Source organism: Fukomys damarensis, unplaced genomic scaffold (genome assembly GCF_012274545.1).
Source record: "Fukomys damarensis isolate Sample0158 unplaced genomic scaffold, DMR_v1.0_HiC HiC_scaffold_29, whole genome shotgun sequence".
Taxonomy (NCBI): Eukaryota; Metazoa; Chordata; class Mammalia; order Rodentia; family Bathyergidae; genus Fukomys; species Fukomys damarensis.
Genome location: NW_022900941.1, coordinates 16,035,452 through 16,053,845, shown reverse-complemented (window position 1 = coordinate 16,053,845; position 18,394 = coordinate 16,035,452). Strand labels below are relative to the sequence as shown.

At 40.3% G+C, this 18,394-nt stretch overlaps 1 protein-coding gene across 2 annotated transcripts in view; it reads left to right on the top strand.

The window, feature by feature from the left end:
- Nckap5 (NCK associated protein 5) overlaps positions 1-18,394 on the top strand; it is an 855,349-nt gene that overhangs the window by 37,136 nt on the left and 799,819 nt on the right. For both annotated transcript variants that reach the window (XM_010606203.2, XM_010606202.2), the window contains exon 2: positions 5,348-5,477. In XM_010606203.2, the coding sequence (XP_010604505.1) occupies positions 5,409-5,477 (69 nt within the window). In that variant the 5' untranslated portion in view covers positions 5,348-5,408. The remainder of the gene's footprint in view (positions 1-5,347; positions 5,478-18,394) is intronic.

Here is an 18,394-nt window from a genome sequence, read left to right as displayed (position 1 = left end):
AGTAGTTTCATCAGGTAAAGGTAGATGGATGTGGGGGGAGGTCAGCATAAATAACCATTTGTCAATAAAAAGATGCTTAATTTCCTGCTTTCTTTCAACTCTTTTACCATCTTCCTCCCCATGGAGGGTGGAAGAGTTTTTCAGCTCATCGCTCTGAGTCATAGATGTGCTTTTATAACCCGATGTATAAGAAGACAGAATAAATCATGAACACAATTGGGTTATGGCAGTTTGTAAGCATAGGCAAGTCCTAAGCAGTAATTTTTAGCTTGATGATATATTAAAGTCATGACAGTTGTTTTCTTTGAGACTTTGGTGTGTTTGTATATGTTTAGCTAAAAATAGAACTTCATAGTTATGAGTATGTGCAGTGTGCACAGTTACTTTAACAACTTTATTTTCTGTTCCGCTTTTTATGAGTTTACAAAGACAGTTATAAATATTCATTCATTCATTTATCCAAATAATAAATGCTCATGCAGTGTCTCCCATAATGCTATGCATTAGGCATTGCACCGTTTAGGGAAGAACATAAAATTCTGTCCCTGCTCTCAGGCTGTTGTCTCCAAAGTCTCCAAAGAAGGAATGCAGGTGTTTCCTGAGTAGAACAGGTTGGCTGCATCACCAAAGGCATCTCCAGGGGGTACACATCAAACATTGCGCAGCCTGGAACGGAGAAACTACTCAAGATGTTTCCAGCAGAGATGGATTTAATATAAGGAATTTTTTTGTGAAGCTGTTGCAGTGGGTGGAGGAGCAAAAAAGATAGGTTAGTGATTAGGATACAGATCACCTTGATTGGTAATTGAGAGTTTTGGACCCTGCTAACTGGCCTTTCTGATCCAAAATATTAAGAGGAATCACAGAAGTTTCTGGAACCTATAGTCATTTGCTATTGATGCTGCTCTGCTAGAGATGAAATTAGAATGGATTTTCCCTTTCTGTCACCTTCAAATCTCCTCTCCCTGGTTCCCGTGGGCAGAAATCAAATCAACCTACTGACCAAGAATTCTCAACATTGTAGTTTTCACCTACGTAGCTGAGAGAAGAATATAGCAGGGCACAATGAGTGGAGGCAATATTATAAGTTCCAATACTCAAATAAACAGAAGAAAGGTGGTCTGGGAATAACTACAGCCACCCAGTGATTTCCCTCAGATCTTCATACTTAGGAATTTGATCATTAAAAGACTCATATATAATAATTAAATTGTGTCCTGCCACCACCACCAAAACTCCTATTTTGAAGTTCTAACCTCCAATGTAACTAAATTTGGAGACAGATCATTCAAAGAAATAATTACAGTTAAATTAGTTCATGGGGGGGTTAATCCAACTGTATTCTCATAAAAAGAGGGGTTGTTGCCAGGGATGTGCATACACTGAACAAAGGACATGTGAGGACACAGCTAGTTGGTAGTCATCTGCAAGCCAAGGAGAGAGGCCTCAGGAGAAGCCAAAGTTGCTAGCATCTTGATCTTACACTTCCAGCCTCCATAACATAAGAAAATAAATGTCTCTGGTTTATGCCAATGGCTCTTCGTTATTCTGTTACAGAAACCCAAGATGACTATTTCACTGACCAGATGTGTAAATAATAAATGTAAACAATTATGTATACCAAATTGCAAATTTATATTCAAATATGACTTTCTCAAAGACTACGTGCTTATATTTGCTGGTCTGCAAATTCTTCTACAAGTAAAATCATGTAGGAGTCAAATAAAATTGGAAAGCTGCTTTGTCAAAGTAGTTTCTGGGCAAGTTAAATTAGTTGCATGGTATAAATGGCTTGTGTGATCACCTGAATCTGAGATCTGACATTCTTGTCCCTGCTCCAGACCTGTGGTCTGTGCTGGATGTATGTCAGCAGTACCTGTTCTGAACAATGCCAGAGATGGTGTATGAGGATCAGCTTGCCTGACTTTTCCTTTCCAGACCACTACTCACTTTATATTTCCACATCCTGGTTGCCATTTTGTTTCTTTTAAGTGGATTTCTTTTTGGTTCATTTCAGTACTCTTACTCTGATCTTTCTCCTGACTGTTTTACAGTTTAACTCACAAATGTTTGCATCTTTAGGGTGCATATATAGAGGCTGATAATTGGCTAGGATGTAGTACCATAGCTGTATTGTTGTTTTCATTGGTCTGTACCTTTACAGTCAGTGAATGTCGATGCAACTGACATAATTTGATTATTACTTCTGCCTATATTATTGACACTATAACACTTGAAAGGAAATTGACCATGTAAGGAATTGAATTAGCTTTTCACATAGGATGGCCAGACTATTTAAGAACACTCAAAAGGATCCAGTTTTCCCATAATGACAGCCTCATCAGCCTGTAATGGGACATAAAATCTAACAGCTAGAGTTTAATCAGCTTTGCCAGAAGCAACGATCAATGTGTATAGTATTTAAATCTTACCTACTGTGTGCCAATCATTAGCAAAATTCTTTACTGCAATATCTTATTTATCATCACAACAAATGACATTTTGTTGATGAATTAACTCAGGCTTAAATCGGTTAAATAATTTGTTTAATATTATCAGCTGCTAAAGAGCAAAGTAAGGTTATAACCCTAAGATTAGCCTTTATGTTTAGAACAAAAGCTCATAATTGTCACCTACAATTTAGCCCTTTGATCACACATGCTCTTCCCAGTTTTTGTCATTTCTGAGAGTTTGGTCCTCACTTCTACGGTACACAAAGCCTCTTTCTAGCACCTTCTCCCTGTCCCTTTGCCTGAAATGACATATACTTATCTGTTTGCGTATCTTCTACTTTAACCATTCTATCCACAGTGTTTTGCTGTCCACACGCTTGACCCTTTATTATACTACCTCCTAGGGGTTATTTCCTTCATGTAGATACCTATCACAATTTGGAGTTATTTCTCTGCTTATTTATTGTTTCTATACTGCTCCTGTAATGTAAGTTCCATGAAGATGTAGACATAATCTTTCTTATAAGCTTTTTAAAATTTTATTGTATATTTTATTGGTACATGTTTGCAGTTCATAAAGTTTATGATCATCCTGAGGAATAGTAACACGTACATACCACAGCTAGTTTATTTAATCGCCTTCCCTCCCCACTCCCTGCTCCTCCAATTCCCCTATCCCATTTTTCATTCTTGTTGATGTCATTAACCTTAGCTCATGTTACGGCATATAAAGTTTACATTAATTGAGATTACTAGGTTCCTTTATGCAGCGTATCTTTATCCTAAGCTCTCTTAAAGGTTTCTTATGGTTGTGTTACCAACATCTAAAGACTAGGTGTTCTATATGGTAGGCATTCGGTATGTATGTGCTAAGTGCCAAAGGGCAATCCATTGTGACCTATCAAATCCCCATCCTCTTGGGGATTAATAATTAAGGGAGAATGTTCTTGATAGAGAGGTAAATATAGTGGCTCAAGTAGTCTCTTTAGCTAAATTCATCATTACAGAGGTTTTGAGCCAATAGAAAATATAGTCACTGAGGTAAGGCTTGGGGCTGCCAAGCAGGCAGCTGAAACGGGGAAGGAAAGGCAGGCCCTCAAACCAAATTTCAGTTGACTAATACCTTCACCTATAATAACTACACAGAATTAACTTGTTTTATGAAAAAGTAATTTCTGGCCTGTTTCTTTGCTTTTAACTGCTAGGTTCTAGCAACAACCATATAATAAAAACTTACTGTATTTAAATAACTAGGCGACTAAAGTGATTAATAAGGTAAGTCTCTAAAGACTCCATTGAAAATTGGGAGAGAAAAGGAATCATTACTAAATGGAATTCTCCAGCAAGTTCTTGTGAAGGAGATGGGGCCTGAGCCAGGTACTAGAGTGAAGGTGAGAATTATAATCAAAAGCACGCTCTCAGGAATGTGCCTCGTGTTCCTGGGGATTATAAAAGACTAGTTGGCAGGAAGTAGGCCTGGAAAATGGTGCTGAAAGTTTTGGATTTTCTCCTTAATTCTGAGTGTGCTCCTAGGAATTTCTAAGTAGACCAGTGATATATTGAGATTAGTGTTCCCAAAATGAAGATTTAAAGTGACAAAGGTGGAGGAGTGAGCCGAGTCTAGAAAGTGAGTCCATCGGTTTCTAAGGCTGTTCTCTGGGCAAACCTTGCTGCGTTACAGTTGTCTCGATCCTGTCAATGGAGGAAGCTGAACGAAGGGGGCCATCTTCTGTGGCTGTGAGGCCAGTACTGTTTGGTCCACATCACACTTGGGGCGATTGAGAGTGGCAAAATCGATTTCCTTCTGGTTTCCTAAAGTACTTGTTAGTATAGCATTTTACTAAGTTCATGTCTTCTGTCTCAGCAGCACCATGGTGATGTTTATGAGGATTATGAGCAGCCTCTGCATCTCCCGGTGCCTTCTGGTCATGCAGGATATACTGAATTACATGGACTAATAATTAAGGTTAACTGTTTGGAGGTTTAATCTGTGTGCAATTATAATTTACATATAAGTTATAACTTGTTACCTCTAAATCATTTCACATACATCATTTCATTGCCATAGTCATGTTATTTGCAGTTGAGGAAAATGAATGTCAGAGAAGCTGTGACTTATCCAAAGTTACTTGGCTAATGGGTAAGAAAACATAGACTCAACCCTATTTCTTTCCTTTCAAGCCTTTTGCATTCAGTGAAAACTGGAAGCTAGCACTTATACACAGAGTGCATCTCTAATAAGCAAGGTACTTCACCTTTCTAGAACAAGCTAATCTCAGTAGAGTGCAGGGATGAACTCTATGTTGAAATTCAGCGAGTGTTCCCTAAATACTCATTGGCAATAATGACATCATCTACCATTCTTTTTGAATCCTTCCTCCTAAAACAAATATATCTTATAATGTTCCTCAAATATTTCTGAATGGCATATTTTTTATTAAATATTGACAATAGTGCGCATGTTTCAGTTTCCCTTTGTTGGGCTTTGGACTTAATAATTTTTGGTTATGGAACCTGGTTTGGTCAATTTGATCTTGTGGAATTTGCAGACAGCACGTGCACAGTAACAATGATTCTGGCTGATAGAGGACTGGAGTGGAACAAGTGTGGCATGAAATGGACTGTTTGCCTTTTTCCACAGTCTGCTGATTCAACCTGCACACCCACTCCCCAACTCCATTAGCAAAACCTATGAAAACACAGGGGCCTCCAAAAATACAACCCTGACATTTGCAACCCAGAGAGGTCTTTTCAGTAGAGAGATCCTAGTTCTACACTCATCACTTGGGTCTGGGTATCTTTTTGGCTTCATCACTTGTTTCTGGTTATAGAGTTGAAAACTAAGTGTCTAAACACTGCACTTGGATAACAAAACACATGTTCACTTTTTGCAGTGACCCTGGAAAGAAACAAGGGATTCTTATAAGTCACAAAGGAAAATAAATAACTTCACTCATGGAGGGAAAGAGACAGCTCCAGAAAAGGGACTTTGGAAAAAGATTGTCTCTGGACAGCAGTCTTGTGGTAAGTACTAAATACTCATTTACTACTTTATATGTTTTGGCTTAAAGTACATTATTCTTTGACTGTTATTTCCTGAGCCCTGTGCTTTTGAAACCTCTATTCCAGTTACCACATTAGCAACATCTCCTGAGATTTTATTTAATTTATTTTTTACAAATTCAAAAGCTAGCAAATTATTGGAATGTTTGTATAGTGTCTTAACAGGGAAATGTCATAATCTGTCAACATTATATATAATTATATTAATTCCAGCTTAAATAGACTTTAGCCTGTACAAAACCTACTGTACTGCCAATGCCAAATGCCAAATGCCAAGCCTATATATAATTACTCCATCACCCATTTATCTCAACTGTGGGACTAAGTTGAACAAGAATTCAATGCAGCTTCAAATATTGAAGAGCCAAGAAAGTGTTCACAATTTTCTTAAGTATGTAAATTAGTTCAGTCATCCATACAATTTCTTTCTAAGAATTTTGATGCTGATGGACATCATTCTTAGCAGCCTGGCTTGATTAGCTTTTATGTAGGAGAATTGAATTAGTCCACAAAACAGACTAAGGAACTGATTTCAGAAGCTTGGCCATGTTTTCACAGGCTGTAGGCTAATGTGGATAGCCTCTTTTGTTCCCTGATGAGTGTGAACAGAGCAAGGAATTAAGTCAAGAGAGCCATTCCTTTCTCTTTTTGTTCATCCATTAAATAAGAATTTAGTTGGCCCCTTATTTTGCATGTTTCATAGGGATAGTTCTTGTCCATTTGTGTACTTCCAGCACCTGATCTGGGGTTGATTATAGAAAGGTGTCCTGAAAAACATTTGTTGAATTGACTTATCAGTTGAACCATTCAAGATCTCCATCTCAATGTCTTATTGTGTTCTGTACGTCTTAGTTACTTGTGTCATAATGGTTGATGCTTCCCTCCCCAAACTGTTCATAGATAAGAGTTTCTGTGTATTGAAAGAAGGATCTCATTAAGCTTTTTATGTACAAGCTTTTCTTGTTACTCAGAATCAACTCCTGTGACTATGTGGGCTGTGCATTGATGAGTATAGCTTTAGATGCTGAGAAGTTGGGTAGTCTGTTGAAGTCTGATCCCTGTAGACGTGACCCCATCTCATCTCCTAGGTCTTTCTGACTCAAGGTAGAATGTAGTATGAAAGGCTTGCATATAAGTATTTACTTTTGCACTTCTGAGAAAACTTGAGATAAAGGTGTAATTTCTCAGCCTCTGCTTTGCAGAAGAAAAACTCTTTTTACATATCAACATGCCAGTGTGGTCCATTTTGGGCTCAGTTAGGGACTGAGATGCCCATGTGGAATGATGTAAGCAGCTCAGAAAAGAATTTCTTTAACTCAGAAATATCATCCTTGTTCATCAGTCCCCAAAGCCAGAGATTTTTGCCTCAGGTATCAACTAATATGCAAATGACTTTATAAAGCCAAACATACTAAGCTATTGTTTTCAATAACTCATAGTGGCACTTGTTAGTAAAATGCTTTGGATCATTCCCAAATGCCATATAAGCAGAATTTTGTTGAGAGAATTAGCAGACAAAAGAAGGCAGAGTACAGAGTCCTGGGCAAGGCAAGGGTGGGCTAGGATGAGGCAGAGAGAGGTATGGGTTACCTGTGATTATTCTATTCCTGCAGGCCAGGGAAAAGAGGAAATGGTCTCCATGAAACCTTTGCCCACATTTCAATTTGTCTAGAGACAGCTTGAACATGGGCTTAACTAAAATCCTGCCACGTTACTCGTGCTAGCTGAAAATTTAAAACCAAGCTTGACATACTGCTCTTTTCTGACACTTGTGGGGGCTATGAATTTGTCTCTTGACTTACTGGCATAGAAGAATACTGAAAATGAGACGTTGTTTAGCACTACCTGCGAATCTTAATCCTACTACCTGTCCCTGCATTATGCTTAGGAGAGTTGTGAACAAATGAAATATTTTCCTTGTCCCTGAAAAGCAGAAGAACTTACATGCCTAGCCTGGGAACATCTGGAAAAAAATGCCAGTCTTATGACTACATGTGCAGGGTGCTTAGATGCTGTTGAACATGACGCTGCTTTGGTCAAGTACCTACGGTTTTAGTATTTTGTTCTTTCCTGTACCTAAGATGCTGCTGGGATAATGCCAACAACAAGATTCTTTCTTTTTTGGTTATTTGGGCATAGGACTCATCGAAACTCTCTCAAATGAACTCTGTTGTGACTTTCAGGAAGAGCACTAGACTGGGGTGAGACTAAAGGTGACTGGCCTATAAAGACATGAATGCAAGATGTTGCTGTCCTTATAGCTCCACATAGAAGCCACACATAAGTAGGAGAGAAGTACTTAGAAATGATTCTAGGGAAGGATGGCTGCAAAATACAAGAAAAATATGAAAAAAATGGTATCGCATTATGCTTTTCATTCACAAGGCATGTATTTTATTTTACTTTGCCTTATTTTATTTTTTAATCATAGTATGCTAAATGGGAATGAGTTTCCAGTCCTTTACTTTATAGAAAGAATAGTCAGAATTATGCTCATATCATGCAACTAGGATTGCACCAAGAGCAGAACATAGGTCTCTTCCTGCTCTTTCATTCCATATTATCCCAGAAAGACAAGTTGTTCTTTTAGGAAACTTGAAGAAACAGAAATATATAAAATTCTTAAGTATTGAAATTCAATTGCAATCATCATTATGACCTGTATTTTTAAGAGTTAGGAGGCTCAGAGGTAATTTCCACTTTCAGATTTTGCAGAAAATTCCTCATAATGTACCTCCAAGAATAAGGCACTATTAACTTCATTACACTTTCTTATTTTACATAATCAAATCATAAAGCTGTTCAGTTAGGAATTACAACTCCCTTGCAATGGCTTTAAATTTTTAAGCTGAAAGAACCACAAAATAAAGAAATTTATAGTCCAGATATAGCAAGTTGAGGAAATTGAGTTTGTGAGCCTTAACTATAATTATTTGTTTTAGGTCTTGGGATGGGAGAGGGTTCAGTGTGTGTGTGTGTGTGTGTGTGTGTGTGTGTGTGTGTGTGTGTGTGTCAGAGAGAGAGAGAGAGAGAGAAAGTCATACATCATCCATGTGTGTTTTGTAATACTAAAATATAGTCTTTGACAGTGATGATTTTTTTACTTTATAAATTATCCTTTTTAAGGAGAAAGTGACAGGCAGGTGAAACTGAAATGAAAAATGTGTAGTGCAGTGTGTGTGTGTGTGTGTGTGTGTGTGTGTGTGTGTGTGTGTGTGTCTGAGAGAGAGAGAGAGAGAGAGAAAGTCATACATCATCCATGTGTGTTTTGTAATACTAAAATATAGTCTTTGACAGTGATGATTTTTTTACTTTATAAATTATCCTTTTTAAGGAGAAAGTGACAGGCAGGTGAAACTGAAATGAAAAATGTGTTCCTATGTGGGAGGTAAAGCCCAGAGAGAAAGACAAGTGACAACAAGTTTGCCTCCACCAGCAGGAGTGTGTCAGGTAGCTGGATATTCATGGAAAGTACAGTTCTCTCTGTAACAACAATAAAAATCACCCGAGAAATTGAGGCCTTTTCTTGACCCAAACTGTTCAGCCCTCCCCAGGATGCTTCTGGTCAGAACAAGTCGACATTTCACACTGTGCTTTATATTTGTAAGACCGGGATGAGTGTATGGCTGTTGACATTCTTAGCTGTGCTAGCATTTAGCTGATGAGAAGGCTGGTGAGTGAATTATCTTTTTTAGCAGCTCATATTTTAGCTGTAAACTTTCTCCTTTCATTTGAGGGAAAACAATATTTGTTTTAAGGCACAGATGAGAGCCATAGTTTGTCTGATTAATCCCTTCTTGGTACCCTTTTTCCTTCCTCCAAAGGGAGACAAGACACTATTAAATCCTCAGGTCTGACAGCTGTACAGTTTTGTTAGACTCAAAGGGGCAGAAATGCACCTATTCAAGTCTTTTGACTCATCCAGCTCTTGAACATCTGCACTGATATCATTACAATAACCAGGTCCTTTTATCACTGCAGAGCTAAGTCAGTCCAGCAGCATCCTAAAAACCTGTAGGAGAATGTGCAGGAGAGTTTCCAGCTATCTCTAGATCCATGTCTCATCCTCCTCTACTGGCTCTGTGTCCATGGAAGTTGCATCCCATGGACACTGATGAAAAGATACTTTGCCTCTGGCATTTTCTTGGGTGTGAGGAGTGGGAGGAGCCTGCAGGAGGTCAGAGGTGGAAGTGTTTGATTCCCCGCCACTTCATGGACAACAGCTATGCCTCACACTGCAACTGTGTTTGGACAACCCTCTTCCATACTCTACTTATAGTTGAAGCAGGAAAAACAAAACCACACACTGTGGAGTTGGACAGTGTGACACTGATAGTAACAGGAGCTGAGATTACCTGAGGAGGAGAGAGGGTATAGGTGGTATGGGGCTTCTGTAGTTAGAGCCATCCGTGCTTTAAAATAATGGAGAGAACTTGGTCATTGAGGGCTGGGAGAGCAGAGAGGAAAGAGGCAACCAAGGACACTGTTCTGTACCCTCTTATAACAGCTCCTGTCATTACTAATTCCCCCCCCCCCAGGGAAAATTCTTCTCATGTGGAATTCAAATCTCTGATGTTTTATCTTCAGTTATTTCCATCCTGTTTAGTGACTACAAATAATTCTAAAGAAAGTGGTCAGCAAATTCTTTCGCTAGAGGTCTAGATAATAAATACTTCAAGTTTTGTAGTCACAACTACCCAACACTGCCGTTGGAGCAGAAAAGCTGCCATAGAGACTACATGAGCAAATGGGCCTGTGTTTCAATAACATTGTATTTATAAGGATAAGTACTTGGCTGGATTCTAAAGGATATCTGAATGCATAAGAAAAATGTGATATTTGAAAGTCCAGGATATCTTTCCTGCGTGCCAACTCTCTAAGAAGTGATTTTGTTACCCTCGGTATATACAATATGCCAAGGCAAGCCAAAGAACAGGGTGGGGATGCTACATAAATGAATAATTACCCAAGTGACAAGAAATGGGAAAATACTTGTGAAAATATTTGTTCTATTTGTAGAATACTGACATAGAATACGTCTAAACTCACCCAGGTTTTTTTCTAAATGTAAAATAGAGATATTGTTAGTGTTGCTCAATGCAGCTGTGAGGCGATAATTATAGCTGTGTGTCGCTTCACAGTGGGGAAATACTCATGTGTCATTTCATCACTGTGGGGACATAGAGATACACAAACCTGGAGGGGAGGTCAGTCATTTGACACATCCTCCTGATGCGACCAAGAAACCTGGTCAACGCAGACGAACAGAGCTGCTGTTGGCATAACACATGGCTGCACACTGAACTTTGCCTTATAAGTACAAGGAGTATGTTCTGAAATACTCATTGAAAGCACTGCAAGTGAATGTGCAAACCAGTAACATAGTCATTTATCATTATTATCAGTATTTTATACTATATATGATTTTATTGTTGTACTTTTTACATGGCTGACAGCACAGGAGATTTACACCAGCATCACCGTGCACATGTAAGTAATGTGTCACACTGCAACATCAGTGTGATTGTGTCAACAGGCAATAGTAATCTTATGGTATCACTGTTGTATGTGCATTCCATCTCTGATCAAAATGTCATGTGGTGGTCTTATGTGCTGCACCACTATGAACATATTTTATTTTGCAGTGCTTCAGGCACGATTGAAACTTTCTTGACACAGTGCTCATCGTAGACCTCATCTTACCACAGGGAAGTTGTGTAAAGCTCAAAACATTAGGCTTCTGTAGAAGGAGCCTGGCTCCCCAAATTGCAGCTCCCCTCACCATTTCTTGTGGAAGCAGATAAAAAGCACTGTTTACGCAGAGGCTCTGGCCTTTGGGAAAATGCCAAGATGTTCTCCAAGAAGCCTGACCTTGTTTCTCTGCCTCTGACCTTGCTTTGATATTCCCCAAAGGAACATCCCTTGAAGAGAGGTTAGAGAAAGAGAGGAAGCATTTTATTCCTCCAACTGTTTCGGTGCCCTAAGAGAACAACTTTCTCAGCTGCCTCCTTGATGTAACAAGAACAGCAGGCCTGCCTGGCCTGGAATCAGGTGTTGTAAGGCATAGTGATGCCTGCAGGCCTGGATGAAGCCACTTTCAGGAAAAAGCAACAGGTAGAATATAGAAAAGATTTGGCCAGAGTTCTACTGCACCTTTGCCTGTGTTCCCTTGACAGTGGGCAATGGTAATCTTCCATAGGTCAAACTCTTAGATGTAGTACTACCCAGTAAATCTGCTTTCTCACCTGATTCAGCCTATCCTGGTGCATCCAGAAAATGCTAAAGTCACCTACCCATCTACTGTCCAGCAACACAAGATGTCTGGTTACTATGGATGGATCAGATGGGCTGGGAGAAGCCACCCACAGAAGCTGGTTGCTAGGAGTCTTGAAAAGTGTGCAGGAAATCAGAAGAGACCAGAACCAAGAGGAACAGTGCTGAGGTGAAGTTTGCAGATTTGCAGCAGCACTGGTGTTAAAGGCAGAGTCGGTGTTGTGGGGAGGATGGAGAACAGAAATGTGATAGGTCCAAGCAGTAAGCATATGGCATGTCAGCAGTAGGGCTGATGGAGACTAAGATCAAAGCCACGTTAGGAAAAAGCTCTGCATGTGCAGTTGGCAAATCATGCATTGAGTCAGATGCGAGTGGCTTCTTTCCCGTACGAATAGTAGCTGAGATTTATTCAGGCTTAATATGTGCCAGGAACTCTATTCAATGAGTTATACGGAAATTGTTGTTTAATTCTTATAATGCTTGAAAGTAGGGACTCTCATTACTGCTGTTCGATAAGTGAGAAGTCTGCAGTTTAGTAAGTAACTCAACTTCAGTAAGGCTGTAGAACTCGTGAGTAAGAGCTGGGATTTCAAGTGGGGTCTGACTACCGCCAGACTAAAATGCCTCTGCTTAGTTCACAGTCCTGAAGCTGCCAACCATTTGTTGAATCGCCAAAGGGATAGAACTGGGAGGGGAGAGTCATAAGGAATAAGGAATGTGAGGGTTGAAAGATGGGGCTAGGCCTCCTTTCTGATCTTTTCTCATTAACCAAGCCTTTCACCCAGATTTAACTTTAGAATAATATATTTTTTACTTGATGAGGATTGACTGCGGGGTGCACACATGCAAGGTGAAATTACTGAGCAGAATGAAAACAATGTGGAGAAGGGCTGGGAAGTGATGGGCCGCCATCAGTACAGGGCTGTCCCCCAAATGAAACAGGTTTTAGCACTTGAGTGATTTCACCAGGGCTGCCAACTGTTGGAGGTAAGTGGAGAAAGAAGAACATTTTACACGAGGAGCTTCTGGAAGGAATGCCTTTGGTCAGCCCACAGCTGCCGTTGGTGCTGCCTTCTCTCACGTTGTCCGAAGGAGGGGTCTTTGTTGTGCCTTTCACTCACCCAGGACTCTCTCCTTCCTCTCATTATTAGCAGTAAGGTGGACTAAGTAACCACATCATCCAAAGTGCCCTAAAAGTGTCTTTTCTTGAGTTATGCAGAATTGCTTGAACTATTGACACTATGGCCATTTTTTTAATTCCTCAGCATAGGGTTTGTCTTGTACCTAGGCTGTTTAGCAGGAAACTTAGTGTCTACCCACTAGATGCCAGTAGCATTCCTTGTCAAGCTTGTCAGCCAAGACCATCTTCGTACATGGCAACTGTTCCCTGAGACAAATCACTCCTGATTAAACTATACTGCAAGTTCCTCACGGACATAGGCCTAGTCATATTCAAATTTGTACCACTCATCTCTGACACATAGTAAGCGCTCAGCGAAATGAACAAGTGAATGAACTTACCACTGAGTAGCTAACTGTCATGAGCCAGGTACACTTCAGCAGAAGATCCTGGTTATATGCCATGTTACACCTGCAGAGGCACTGAGTGCTGTTAGGAAGGAGAGAGAGGAGAGATTTCACATTGCTTTTCAGTCTTGCGCAAGGATGATGCTAGTATGCATAAAGCTTTTTGTTTTACATAGGAGATTCTCACTATGCTATCTTGGACCATCTTGAGTCCCAAAGTGCTTCTAGGGTAAATTTATTAAATACTTCTAATGTTTTAAATTGTGAGAAATGTTTCATGTTAGATTTTATTTATATGCATTTGTGCATTTTTTTTTAGGGAATAGGTCCAAGAATATAACAGATTTTCGAGGGTATCTGTTACCCAAGAATGATCATGTGGCCTTATGCCTTCTGTGCTTCCCATGGCTCCTGTGTTTCACACCTGCCCATAGGTCACTTTTCTTGCTGGTTGTGATAGTTAATCTTATCGACTTGATTATAACTTGAGAAACACCAAGGAGCAAGGTAAAGCTTCTGGATGTGTCTGAAAGGGTCCTTCAGGGGTGATCTTAGGGTCTGTACCTGGTTTCTGGGCCGTTCCTCGCTGGCTCTTCCCTTGCTCTCCGTTCCAGGATAATATAGTTGAGCAGCTTTTCACTACCATGCCCATATTCCTGCCTTACAACCAGCTTGCCATGGATGGTAATACTTGCAACTGTGAGCCAAAATAAGCTTCTCCTCCTTGACTTTGTGGATGTCGGGTATTTTGGCCAGACAGTGGGAAGTTGGTCAAGCTTTGGTAACCCCTCGCTGGATTATCTGTAGGGCACTTGGCAGGACCGTGAGTGTTATCTGCCAGTGCCAGATGTGATTCTGTGAATCCTGGGGATCTCTGGGTTCAGTACATCAAAACAAGAAGAGTATACATGTGCGAATTCCTTGCAAATGCTATGTTATTGACAGATGAGGAAATAATATTGCTTTTACAGCAGAAACAAGTACAAATGAGCAGAAACGGTTGCAGAGACATGTTCCATGTTTCTGTAAGACTCTTAGATCTGCTTGTCATTCTCCTTGTGTCTCACTATCTTTCAATAAGGGGAATCATCAGATCATAGGGGTTGCCATGGAAACCGAGTTTTCCACATCATCCTCTAGCAGTCTGGGATCGTTTCTGTGGCAGACTCTCTAGTGTTTTGTCCATAACAACAGGTAGAGCTTTCATCGATCTCCTTAGAAGCTGGTCTTCAAACCCAATAGGCATCTGGGTGTCCTTTCTATATGCTTTTTTTCCTTTCTTGAGTTTCTCAGCAATCAGCACAGGAATGAGCACCTCCTAGGCTCAGAGCTGTGTGAAATTAGTACTAAGAAATGCAAAATACAATTTCTCTTTTACAAAGCATTAAAAAATCCAATTGCATATACGTAAATCATAGTAATATCAAGAGCTGTAAAGTGATGCAAGCAAGAAACATGATGGGTTTTAGAATGAAAAAGTGTGGCTGTATTGATTTGAAAATCCAAGAAAGAGGGCTTTGAAGTCTTGCATTAGAATATCAGTCCAAATTAAGTCTATGGTGTCCCTGACTTTCCTGCAGCAAAACTTTATTGAAAAAGCCAGTGTCTTAAACGAACGGGATATGATGCAATATACCTGCCTCATGCTTGAGAAATTGCCAGTACGCTAAGCAGGCTCCACTGTTATCCTGACTCATCACCCTACCTTTCTCCTGCTGCCCCCCTCCAGCCTCCTCTTTCTACTCTTCCATTAGCTATCTGTTCCCCATACTTCCTGGTACAATGCACTGTACAACTAAATCACTTTGAATTATTCTCTTCTCATCCACTCATCAGTGTAAGTTGTACCAACTGTATATACATTAACTGTATTTCAGTGGCCTAAATGTCTTATACTAATTTGCCACCCTAGACTGTGATTTATTATCATCAGTTAGCATTCATTACACATCCACGGCGTTCGTTCATGGCCATGGTTGAGACAGCACCTCTCATTACTTAATGTTGTATCATCGTGGCTCAGCTTAGCCAATATTTATGTTCTTTCTGCCCCTTCTCTCATGGCCCTCATATCCCATACCAACCAGTTCCAACTGATACTTCAAGAGCATATCCAAGAGCCATTGTATCAGAATGCTTCACTTAACACCAGATGCCCTAACTCAGGTCTCTCCCTTGACTGCTAATTTTGCATTTCTCTCTTAGCATGGATTCTCATTTGTCTGGGATGCTCTCTACAAGCCCAAACAGTGGTTTTTCCTGGTTCTCTTACATTGAGGCAGTTAGAGATGTTTCCTCCTCATAAATTTCAGTTCCTTAAGTAGACTTAACGGATAAATGTCCATTCCTGAAGATGCCTCTGAGGTTTGCTTGCCTTCTGACTTTTGGAACCTTTTGGGGTCCTGGTTTTAAGCTGTTGATTTTAGCTTGATGGGTTTCCTAATACAATTAATTCACTGACTGCTTGTTGGGAAAAATAAAATCATTTGGTTTAGTAAATTCTGGGCTCTGTCAGTCAGAACCAGCCGATAAGTGGGCTCAGAAACTTTCGGCCTTTTAACAAGGAGTTGTTGTCAGAGGCCTGCCATCTTTAGAGACGGAGTGGCTGTGAGTGCTGGCAGAAATCAGTGTGGAGTCTTTGTAGACACCAACTAACTAGACTGGGATGAGGCTGGTGGTGTCATCCTCTCCTCTCTGATATCTTTCCGTCTGGGTGGGGGAAGTGGCAAGGTAAAGCACACTTGGGGTAATAAGATTATTTGGAAATTTTCTGGGCCAAATTTGGTAAGGCATTGAGGCAGAATATCTGACCTGCTTCCTGCTTAGTGAGCTATGTGAAGGGAAACAAACAGCCAGCTCTATAGTGAATAATATTTTTCAACCTATTAGGAAGAGCCAAATAACTTTCCATAGTTTTGTCTGCAAAGACTCTGGGTCAACAATGCAGCTTCCTTATTTGCTGCATCAGATGATGCAGTCCTGGAAGGGAACAGGTGGAACTTTTAAACTGGGGGAAGGAGGAGAGGTAAATACAGAGCCTCTTTACAAAGAAAGAGCAAGAAGTAAAGAAACCAGCAAATAACACAGCAGAGGCTAGGACTTGGGAAGGCATTTGTTCTAAGCCTGGAAAAAGCCTGTAGAACCAGATGGTTGTAAAAAGACAGACAGGTACCTGGTAGGAAATGCCACCACAGGAGGAGGCAGTTGTGCACAATGTTTCCTAGTATCAGGAGATCTAGTATCAGGGAGATCCTCACTGTAGTCACCTGAGGGGATCTCCACTGGCTAAACCAAATTTAATTGGAAGGAGCTGGAAAGGGACCCATGTAACAGGTCAGAATGTGATGGATTGGGAAGTGCCAACAGGATGCGTTTTGCATGTTTATTCTACACAAAACTATGTACCATCACCACAGTCTCTCTCTCCACATATTTTTGTCCTGAGAAAACACTGACCTTAATCAGACTGGTCCATTTTAATACATTATTTGAAATAAGTTTCTGTGTTTTGTTTTCCAGTCCATTCCTTTGGATTTGTCAACTTGATTTGGGCAGGCAGCATACTGTGTCATCTTCAGAACATAGGTTTCATGTACTTAGTGGCATGGTCTTCTTTAGTCTTCTAGGGTTCTAATAAAAATGCCTGGTTCAGGTATAGGTACATGTTATATGATGCTGGGGGGCAAGAACGGCGATCTAGTGACTTGATTACTACCTTGGAATTTGAATTCTTAGACTGAACTTGAGTTGAGCCTTTTAGTAGATGTGTGGCCTTCCACTGCCTCCTAAACATATTCTGCTAGTTTGAACCATTGGCAGGACATGCATAACTGTCCCATCAAGTAGTATGGGACAGTCCCGTTGGGTGGTACAAGTTGCCTGATGGGACAGTCATGCATGTATGGTCCCATTGTGAATGTGTGAAACTCTGAGTCTCGGTACCTTCAATGGACAGGTAAATGAAATATGGATCAAAGAATTGTTTTGAGACTGTAAGACTCTATGCAAATAAAAGATATGTAGAATATTATGAGAGTGGTGTTACTCCTACCCACTAAAGAACTTATCAAATCACAATCAGCAGCAGCCCCAGGAAGAAAGATGTATTAAGAGTTTACTGTCTGCAAAGTACTTATTTTATGGGAGAATTAAAATAGATACACTGTAATGTGGTAAGAAGAACATGGGTTGGCTGGAGAATCAGCCTGTGTTGGATGAGAATCCCTACCTGTCACGTACTGTCCCCAGCAGTACTTGTGCATATTATATATGGGCCTTTTATAATATTTACCTACCTTTGCTGAGGCTCCATATTTTCTTCTGTAAGGAAGGGTAATCATCCCTTATTCCAAAGGCTGTTCAGAGAGTTAAAGAAAAGAACTCCCAACACAACTAGAGCACATATCTCAGTGTCTAGAATGTGGTCTTCTCTGCACTGAAAACATACAGAGGTGCTGCTGTGGTCACTCCAGATGACGAGTCTCTTTGTCTTCATATAGAAGAAGGCATTCAGAAAAGAGTTCTTAAAAGATGTTTGATATACGGTGTATGTATGCATTTCTGGTGCTTAAAAACAGAATGGCATATCTATGATGTTATTGCCTGGGTATGATCATCCAGGTATTTACTGCAGATTGTATCTGACCGGGCTGTGGATTCCTTTCTTCTTAGTTCAGCTGCTCAGTAGCTCCCTATTACTGAGCTGTACGCCAGACTTTCTTATGTGGAGCATTATATTTTTCTGGAACTTTTGGCCTTCTGCCATCACCTCTGAAATCTGGCCAATGTCTATTTATAACAGGTAATTTTGTTCCAAATGCTTCCAGAAGTGCCTGTGGTCTTCCAAGTGAATGTACAATGAGTCCCAGTGTACAAGGTCCTGCTGGGTCTTTCTGCTGGGTCCTGCAGAGTCAAGCAGAACCAAACAGTGGAGCCCTCCTTTGTCTTGTCTTCAATTGATTTTAGTGTTGCCAACTTGGAGCAGTGGGAGATAGGTTTTGGGGAAGGGGTGAGAGAAGGTTTCCCATCTTACTCCCCCATTTTACTTCAATGGGGGAGAAAGACTTGGAGGGGTCGAA